This window comes from Helianthus annuus, chromosome 13, assembly GCF_002127325.2.
Source record: "Helianthus annuus cultivar XRQ/B chromosome 13, HanXRQr2.0-SUNRISE, whole genome shotgun sequence".
NCBI classification, from domain to species: domain Eukaryota; kingdom Viridiplantae; phylum Streptophyta; class Magnoliopsida; order Asterales; family Asteraceae; genus Helianthus; species Helianthus annuus.
Genome location: NC_035445.2, coordinates 41309429 through 41319608, shown reverse-complemented (window position 1 = coordinate 41319608; position 10180 = coordinate 41309429). Strand labels below are relative to the sequence as shown.

General features: G+C 34.6%; 2 protein-coding genes across 2 annotated transcripts; both read right to left on the bottom strand.

Annotated features, from left to right (window-relative positions):
• Positions 1-4410: 4410 nt before the first annotated feature.
• Positions 4411-4980, bottom strand: LOC110900723. Its single transcript, XM_022147592.1, has one exon. It carries the CDS (start codon positions 4978-4980, stop codon positions 4411-4413), a length of 570 nt encoding a protein of 189 aa, XP_022003284.1.
• Positions 4981-5121: 141 nt separating this feature from the next.
• On the bottom strand, positions 5122-6933 carry LOC110900724. Its single transcript, XM_022147593.1, has 3 exons — positions 6888-6933; positions 5560-6780; positions 5122-5447 (listed from the first exon to the last, which is right to left on the bottom strand). The coding sequence occupies exons 1-3, from the start codon at positions 6931-6933 to the stop codon at positions 5122-5124; spliced, it is 1593 nt and encodes a 530-aa protein (XP_022003285.1).
• Between the last annotated feature and the right edge of the window lie 3247 nt (positions 6934-10180).

The following is a 10180-nucleotide window of genomic DNA, read 5'->3' as shown; positions in this document are numbered from 1 at the left end:
GAACTTTCTAAAAACAATACTTGGTCTCTAGTTCCTAGACCTATCAACTAGAACATTGTGGGGTCTAAATGGTTGTTCAGAATTAAACATAAAGTTGATGGTAGTGTTGATCGCTATAAGGCTCGTCTGGTTGCTTAGGGCTTTAGCCAAATCCATGCGTTGAACTTTCATCATACATTTAGTCCAGTTGTTAAAGCCTCAATGATACGTATTGTCTTATCCATTGCTGTTATAAATGGTTGGAAATTACACCAGTTGGACGTCAATAATGCCTTCTTGCATGGGCATATCGATGAAACTATATTTATGGAGCAACCTCCTGGGTTTGGTGACCCCAAATTCCCTGAGCATGTCTATAAATTAAACAAGGAGCTATATGGCCTCAAACAGGCACCTAGGGCTTGGTTTCACAGACTTAGTGCATTCCTTCTCACTAAGGAATTTGTCTGTAGCCGTGCTGACACCTCATTGTTTATCTTCAAACGAGACGAATGCATTATGTATATTCTGGTATATGTTGATGATTTAATTCTTATAAGGAATACAAAGTTTGTCATCTCCTACTTCATATCCAGCTTGCATACCAAATTTGCTATCAAAGACCTTGGTGAACTTAACTATTTTTTGGACTTAAAGTTGCTTACACATTTGATGGACTATTTTTAAGCCAAACGAAATATGCATATTACATTCTAGAGCATGCTGGACTTCTTGATTGCAATGCTGGACTTCTTGATTGCAAGCCTACTCACACCCCTTGTCTCCCAACGTTTCATTCCTTAAAGACGAGGTCCCTCACCAAGACCCAACTCTGTTCAGATCCCTTGTTGGTGTTCTTCAGTACCTTACCATCACGCGACCTAATATCTCGTATGCGGTGAATCAAGTGAGCCAATTTTTACAAAACCCTACTGTTGAGCATCTTCAAAATGTCAAACACATTCTTCGTTATGTTAATGAAACTGTTGCATATGGTCTTACGTTCTCTCGCCCAACCAAAACAAAAATTCTTGGTTTCTGTGATGCTGATTGGGCTAGGTGCCTTGTCACCCATCCCTCCACTTTTGGGTACTCTATTCTTCTGGGTGGAATCTTGTGTAATAGAGTGCCAAGAAACACTAACTATACCTCGGTCCATCTGTGAAATTGAGTATCGGGCTACGGTAAGCAATGCTGTTAAACTTGTATGGATCTCCCACTTCCTTCGTGAACTCCATGCTCTGCCTCCTGATTGCCTGGCTCTCCTATGTGATAACAAAAGTGCTCTCTTTCTCACTAAAAACCCAGTCTCAAACAAACGGTCTAAACACATTGACCTTGATTATCACTTCATAAGGGAACTTATTGCCTCAAGCAAACTCTGTACTTGCTTTATTCCAACCAAGCTTCAAGTTGTAGACATCTTTACCAAGAGTCTCTCACGTCATCAATTTGAACTCTTCCGTGACAAACTCGACATTCTTCCACCACCGTTTCGCTTACGGGGGGATGTTAAAGTATAAAATATAGTCTTTAGTCTTTTGTAATTCTTTGATTCTTTTGTACCAAATATGTAATTTATTCATCTATATATTCTTGCATCCTCTTCAGTTGAGGTATGCAAACAATCCATTTACTCTCGAAACCAAATACCAATACCAACAAGATCAGATTTTTGAAACAAAATAATCATATTACATATTATTCAGAAACCATCTTCTTAACAAATATACAACTCAATTACAGAAACTATCTACATTTCTCATCCTCCTTACAGGAACATGTGCTTTCTTTTTCTTTCTTTGTTTCTCAGCTTTCTCCAGCTGCTCCACTCTTCGACTTAACGAGTTAATCATGCATGTCTGCAACTCGTTCCTCTCAGATTTTAATATTTATCCTTTTTCATGTTATTTTTTTATTAATTTGATTCTGGATGTTGCTTTCAAAAACCTAGTGTGTCATTTGGGTTTCGGTTCTATGTATTATACATAATTTTTCCCACGTGTGTCGGGCGACCCTCCTCCCATGAGGGCAAGTACTTGACATACAAATGATATGTTGTTGATAATGAGATAATAAAAACAATATGATTTAAACAATCATTTTTTATGTAATAGATCACTTTCTTTTATAAAACACACCTATCTATCTATACTATATAATAAAAGAAATCAATGGAGGGACACTTGTCATTATTCTAGATCATCATTAGTTGTAGATAATTATTATTTAATTTAAATTATTAAATTTAATTAGTTGATATCAAGATTGAATATATAATATATTTAAAAATATAGTATGTTGATGATGGGCTATTTGATTCAAAGGTTGCGCGTCTGGTTGATGAGTCAGATGTTAAAAATGCTGTAAGTTTATATTTTCCTACTTCTCTTATCTATTGTATATAAACATATATGGATATATTTTGTTGTATAATAAGTATAACAAGGTTTTTTAAAATTTTGTTGTAGCCTCAAGATCATTCTGTAAAAATAGCTGATGATGTTAACGATCCTCAACTTTAGTCTAAAGATTTTTCTGTTCCTGACATTCCTGCCTCTTTAAGTGTTGTATCTAATGTAAGCGTTTATTAATTTTACACTGTCCATTTTATTATTGTCTCAATATGTTGATATTCTTCTGTATGATTGAGATTTAAACTTCAAAGCTGAGTTGAGAAGATAGTTTGTGTTGATAAAGAAAGTTACAAAATTTCAAGAATTCAGAGTTGTTATAGTCTAAATTAATTTACTTAGGTTGAAAAGATGAGCAATCTTCGTGGCAAGACAATTATAGAGGATAACTAAGTTGTTGATAGAACGTGTAAAGTTCAAAAGGTTCATTTAGTATCATCCACTTTAGAGCCAGTCTTACACATTACCACACACGCTGAAGAAAAGCTTGTAAGTTTTTGCAGTCCTTACTTTGTTTCGTTATTTCCACAATTTCAGCTATATATCAATATTTTATAAAATTCATTATTCAATTTTCTGTTTTTTAGCATCTGTCGTCAGATGTATCCCCTGCGTTGGATATGCATACTGATAGTCCTAAGCCTGTCAAGATCCAAAATCTCAATTGTGAAGTCCAAGAACTGCTTACAAGATCTCAAATAACCAATACTGGATTCAACTACACTATTGTTGGATGGTCCGGTTATCTGATATCTTACAATATTGCTTTTGGTGTTGAACTTTTGTTTGAATTTTACAAGTCTACTCAATTGCCGAAGTTAACAAAAGTTGTGCATTTCGTGACAAAGATAAAGTCCTCTTAGTTTGTGTTGAGTTAATTGAAGATTTATAGACAATGTTTCATGTGATGATTGTTTGTAGTTGTGCATTTGGTTCCTCGGTGGTACTAATTTTGCTTCTTAGACATGTTCTATATGTAGTTATGTCTATAAACAGGTTTCATTGTCAATGGGTGGGTACTCCTTTTTTTTGGATAGGACAATGGAAATACTCATATGTATCTTATATATTAACTGATGATGTATGCTTATAGTTGTCTATTATCTATAATAGATAACAAGTTTTGGTACAATATCTATACATGTATCTATACTTTCTTTTAATATGTGTCATTCATGGTTTCCTAAGAAACCACCCGTGTTTGCACACGGGTCTTACCGCTAGTACTATATAATAACCACTGTCCGAGAAGAGCTAATCATATTTTTTGTATAGTATCATGTTTATTATATTAATTTAACTAGGTTAATGCCCGCGTTAAACGCGGCTTGAACCAAAAACATAATATTTACTTTGAAATTTAATATTCTGTACAAATGCATACATTGGAAGAAACAAACAGAAAACTATTCAAATCCCCGAAAAAACTTCCTTGTAGACGACATTTGTTGTTTTACTCGTTACATTCCCATCTTTGTCTAGTATAACTAACTTCACACGGCTCTGCTTTTGACTCTTGATAACGCAACATAAAGTTCACAATGTGAGAAAACTGGATATTTCAAATACAATCCAACCCTTGAAAGAGATTGTCCTTGACTTTTGTTTATAGTCATTGCGAAACATACATTTAAGGGGAATTGTCGTCGTTGAAACTTGATAGGAATTCTTTTATCCCACGGTGTCAAACTGATTCGTGGAATAAACGTTCTTGTCCCTATGTTTCCTCCGGATATAATCTCAGCCTCTATAACACGTTTATAAAGTTTAGTAATTCGTAGTCTTGTACCGTTGCATAAACCATTTTGTTGATCGATATTACGAAGCAACATTACATGTACACCGACTTTAAGGACTAATCGATGATTAGGCAGACCAAATATTTTAAGACCATTCAGAACATCGGGAGAATATAGTTTGGCATGTGCTTCGTTCTTTGCTTGATCAGTTTGACAAATACTATCAGAACTCAGATACTCCACTTCATCACCAGGAAATGAAGTAAGCAATCTTTCATTTATTTTTGAATAACCTTATTTGTTGGTGCCAGTATAGCTCTTTCAGCAAAATAATCTATATCTTTGTATAGTTGAAGAAGTGAAGGGTATACAAAGTCGATCAAATCTGACATAGGATCCACAGAGCACTTGATTAACAGATCTTCAGGAATATCTATAACCACCTCACAATCATCACTGTCACCAATCTTTCCCTTGCCCAACTCAAGCAACCAATTTGCAAAAGCTTTAATCTCTTCTATATCAGATGCGTTGGCTCCTACAGTTAACCTCATGTTTTTCGTTAACGTAAGGACCTTGCAAGTACTCCAAATATACGACGACGTGATTAAAGTATTAACGATTTCTTGTTTACTACCATTTGGTACAAACGGAAGTATTTGTCTAAAGTCACCACCGAACACCATAACTTTACCACCAAAACTCATCTCACATTTGAAGATATCTTTCATTGTTCGGTCAAGTGCTTTAAGCGCATGTTTATGATTCATCGGTGCTTCATCCCAAATTATCAACTTCGTTTTTCTCAATAAATCAGCAACGTCATCATCCGGTTTAATAAAACACATCGAGTTTTATGTTAAATTTAAAGTTATATGAAACCTTGAGTGTGCAGTACGTCCACCAGGTAACAAAAGAGATGCGATTCCACTTGATGCAACGTTTAATACAATATCTCCTTTACATCTGAAGGATGCAGATAATGTCTTCTACAAAAACGTCTTACCAGTCCCTCCGTAACCATAGACAAAGAACAGACCACTCGCATTACTATTAACGGCTTGAATTATCTCATCAAACACTAAATGCTGCTCATCGGTTAGCCTGCTTAAATTATTATCAAATTCAATGGCAGTAGCGCTTACATCGTACCCAAGCTCGTCAGCAATTAAACGGTTGTCTGCTGAATATATTGATTCACTGTCGGGTTGAAGCATAGACGGAAACCAAGTTAGACTTGAGTTGTTACGTAATAAGTAACGCTCAATTTCAAGCAACGTTAGGTTCCTTATTTGTTCCTCTAGAAGAGACAAACCTATTAAAATTATATAAATAAATTATTTAAAGTCGTATAAATAAAAAATGAAATTAATAAACACTATTATATAAGACATAACTGTGAAAATATTAAATAACAATTTGCGTACCTTCGATCCTCAAAAGCTTTTTACAATTGTATAAAATGCCATCCGCAAGGTACTCCCATGTGTTTTCCCAAACATGTTCAGGCCTTGATAATTCATTAGACGCCAACATTGTAGTAAACATATTACGAAGATAGTATCCTGAACCTGTGTAGTACGCCTCTTTGATAGCTTCTATATACACCTTGTCGTCATCTAAAAGGCCTCTAGCGTAGCACGCATCTCTAAATGTTGGGAAGACTTGTCCATTCACAGTACAGATATCTTCAAAAGACTTAGGACCTACTACCTTATTAAGAAGGATTCTTAAAAAGTAAGCCTCGCCCATAGAAGGATTAACACAATGAATACGAACAATGGTTTTGCCTATTATGCGTTTATCCCATATCCTTTCCTTCTGCTTCCAAACAAATTTAGTTGGGAACTCAACGTAAATAAGGGCGCGCGCTAACGGATCTTGTTCATTCTTTTCCATCCACCCCAAAAACATCGTAGAAGAAACAGATGGTTTTTGAAGAACACTATCAAGTTCATCATCGGGGCCGTATACAACGTTTTGTTTATCTGGCAGATGAAACGGAAGCCTGATTATGGATGGATAGCGATAATGAACATCAAATGCAAAGATGCGCCATGAAGCTTCGCACGCCGAGAGATATCTGCAATCGTAATACTCTTTGATTTCATCTTTTCCATCTTCACGCTGACCTTCATCGGCATTTTGTACAAAACCAAATTCTACCCTATCTGCTCCTTTGTTAATGTATTTAAACAAATACTTAATGGACGCAGCCTGGTTACACCATTCGACATTAATGTGTGCCTGATGACGTCTCAATAGGGTTTTGCTATATGGAACCACACTTCTGTTATCAAGCTGAATACCAGATTTCTCAACAAAAAAAAATCCTAAATCTGCTTGTCTATAGACCGGATAACCATTTGAATCTATAGTAGTCTCATCACAAAACTTCTTAGGAAATTTCTTCGAACAGTTACCTTCGACCATACACGGACAATTTGGTTTTGCAACACCACAAGGTCCGTGAATCATATAGTCACTAACAAGAGTATACAGATCTGGATCTAAGTTTTTGTCAGGTATCTCGGTAGAAATAAACTTATCAACATGCTCAACCGAAGGAAGCTTACTTTCGTCATTTAAGAACAAACATATATGGGCATGCAGTAGACCTCGTTTTTGAAACTCTATGGTATACACAACTGCAATAGGATAATTGATATTAAAATACTTATTTTTGAAGTTATGGTTATGAACGTAGCAGACCACAAAAACTATAATAAAGTAATTGAATTAAATGGATGCTTACCTGCCGATGCACTGCCGAATAAAGATTTCTCTCGGAAGTCTTTCATGATTGCGTCAAGCTTAATTTTGAACAATCAGCATAAAATGTCAGGTCTGTCCTCCGGATTAATGTTCTTGTCCTTCAAAAATCTTTTAATCTCTGGCCATTTAGGATTACACGTGATTGTAATGAAAAAATCAGGGTATCCAAACCATTTACAAATGGCCATCGCATCATAATAATTTCCCTCATATAACGCGATCCACCACTAAACGAAGACCGATAGTAGTACACGTGTTCCAACGTTTGACATATCTGGATTACCATTTTGTCGAAGCTTAGTAAGGTTCTCATATGTCTCAGATCTAAGATTATTTTGCTGTAAACGTATGAATATTAATCGTTCACTTTCAATCATCGTATAGACGTCAACTAAGAACTGTTGCAAAAGTCTTCGAGCATTGAGAAGCAAAGAGAAATAATTGACTCTATCTTGAACATGGTATGCAAAATATTCTCTCATTGAACATTTTGACTCTTTCTTCTTCATTGATGCCCTTCCTTCTCTATGAAGAATATCAATCCGGTAACCATCTTCACCAAAAGGGAAAATCAATGGATACTGAAGCGTGAGATACGATGGATGAAGCTCGCTAATACGCTGTAGACCATCTTTCTTTGACTCAACAACTACATCACGATTGTCAAGAGCATCCTCAATGTCTCCAACTATAAGCGTAACAACTTCAGACGATGTCGGTAGGTTGTATGTACGACCATCTTTAGACCTATTTGCATTAAGCCGTAATTTTAGGTCAACATGAGGATTATCAACAAACCGATCTCGTACACGCCTATAGGTTTTCACCAGCTGATTATTTGAATCTAAAACCAGCTTCAGGTACTCTATGAGTTTAGTGTCAAGCAAATCAGAAGTTGCGGAAGCTGGTTTCTTTGAGTTACTGTCATGCAATTGTAAGACAATAGCGAAAGTATCAGTAAGTGTTTATATAACATAAAACCAATAGTAAATCAAATAAAGAAATAACAAAATGGTTTCCAGGGATACCTAAATACGAATTTTCGATTACAAACTTCATTTTCTGTGTTGTATATGTAAAGCTGCACAAATTTTGGTTCACCACCTTCTTTAGGAAGAAGACTTCCCAATGTATGATAATTCTCCCCACTAATTCGGTATACATACAGAGCATTTCCTCTATTGATTTTTGAATCAACTTTACCACCCATTGAAGTGAACAAAAACATAGAATTTAAACGACGAATATTCAGTAAGAAATGCTTGCTCTTGTCATCTAAACTCTTGAAAAGATTTTGATATTCTTCACACGTCTCACTAAATTTGGAAGATGTACTTTTCCATAACCACAACAAAGCATGTAAGTTGTTCTTCCTGAGTAAACCCTTCCTTTTCTGGCTTCAACTTTCTATAGCTTAGCGTTACATACGTCATATACAACTACTTGATCTCCATGATCCAAATAATCTATTATAAAAAAATATAAATATCAAATTGTGGTCATTGTTACGAAAATAATATAATGAGGTTCTTCAAATGGAATTTAAAGTAGTGAGTGTGTAAGGTATTTACTGTTAGAAACTCCTTTATTTGGATCTTCAGCTAATTGTTGAGGAATAATAGGATCGTCGGAAGATAAGTCAACCATTGGAACACGATATACACAACGACCTTTAGTAGAAAACCTTTCTTTACCTCTTGGTATCCTCTTCACATTTGATCTTTCAGTTGAGAACGAAGGTTGATTTATTGATTGTGGAGTGATGAACTTCTGTTTATTTGGATGGTAAAACATGGAATCCTATCAATATTAACATTGTCTTTGACACCTATATTTTGATAGCAACGAAAAATAATAAGAAAGTCAAAATCAAAATAAACGAATTTGAAATCCGTAAATAAATACCACCAACCTGATGTAGATGCTTCAGACGGACTTGTTAAAGGTGTGGTTGGCCAAATACGTTGATCGATGGTATTGATATAAGACGATGAACGAATTGGTATTACGATCTGGCATTCATTTGTATTGGATGCTGAAACATTGGATGACCGAGTAACGTTTTTTGAAGTGGAAGATTTGTTATTCACATTACGTCTTTTATTATCCATATGTACTTTCCTAAATTTTCTTCGTTCAACTTATTGTTGATGCTCAACATCATTAGGAGCAACTGAAAAAAAAGATGGGTATCCATAAAAAATCAAATTATACATTAAAAATTTTATTCCTGTCTAAAAAAACAAAGAATTTACCATTTCTAATGTTAGACAAAGGAATTCCTCCAGAATCAACTGCAACAATATAATTCAAACTTACTGTATGTGAGATGTTCATGTAGTATATAAATTGCTTTTGGAAAAACAACATTCAGATTCATAATACAGAAAATTTAAAATTTGTAAATAAATAAAACCAACCTGATTGATACGCCTTAGACATACGTGTTAAAGGTGTGGTTGGCAAAATACGTCGATCCATGGTGTTAATATAAGAAGATGAACGAATTGGTGTTACGACACGACATTCATTAGTATTGGATACTGAAAATTGGATGACCAAATGACGTTCTCTGAAGTGGAAGATTTATTATTCGCATTACGGCTTTTGTTATCCAAATATACTTTCCTAAATTTTTTTCGTTCATCAGATTGTTGATGCTCAACATGATTAGGAGAAACCGAAAAAAAAAGATGCATGTCCATAAAATATCAAATTATAAAAGAAAAATTTTATTTCATGTGTAAAAAATTATAGAATTTACCATTTGTAATATTAGACAATGGACTTCTTCCACAATCAACTGCAACAAAATAAGTCCAAGTTACGGTATGAAAGATGTTTATGTATTATATAATTTGTTATTAAAAAAAAACAAACTCATAATCATAATAAACAAATTTAAAATATGTAAGTAAATAACACCAACCGGATGTATACGCCTCATACGGACTTGTTAAAGGTGTGGTTGGCAAAATACGTCGATCCATGGTATTGATATAAGAAGATGAACGAATTGGTGTTACGACACGGCAATCGTTTGTATTGCTGAAACGTTGGATGACCGAATGACGTTTTCTGAAGTAGAAGATATATTATTTGCACTACGTCTTTTATTATCCAAATATAGTTTCCTTAATTTTCTGCGTTCAACATAGTCTTGATGCTCAACATGATTAGTATCAACTGAAAAATAAAATGCATATAAAAAAATTAACAATTTATAAAAAAAAAAATTCTATTCATGTCTAAAAAATTGGAAAATTTACCATT

Bases quoted from the DNA above. Each gene is read 5' to 3' on its own strand.
- LOC110900723 (XM_022147592.1), bottom strand. From the start codon at position 4,980: ATGTGTTTTATTAAACCGGATGATGACGTTGCTGATTTATTGAGAAAA.
- LOC110900724 (XM_022147593.1), bottom strand. From the start codon at position 6,933: ATGAAAGACTTCCGAGAGAAATCTTTATTCGGCAGTGCATCGGCAG. The intron at 6,781-6,887 runs GTAAGCATCCAT...ATCCTATTGCAG, and splicing joins ATTCGGCAGTGCATCGGCAG to TTGTGTATACCATAGAGTTT. The intron at 5,448-5,559 runs GTACGCAAATTG...TAATTTTAATAG, and splicing joins AAAGCTTTTGAGGATCGAAG to GTTTGTCTCTTCTAGAGGAA.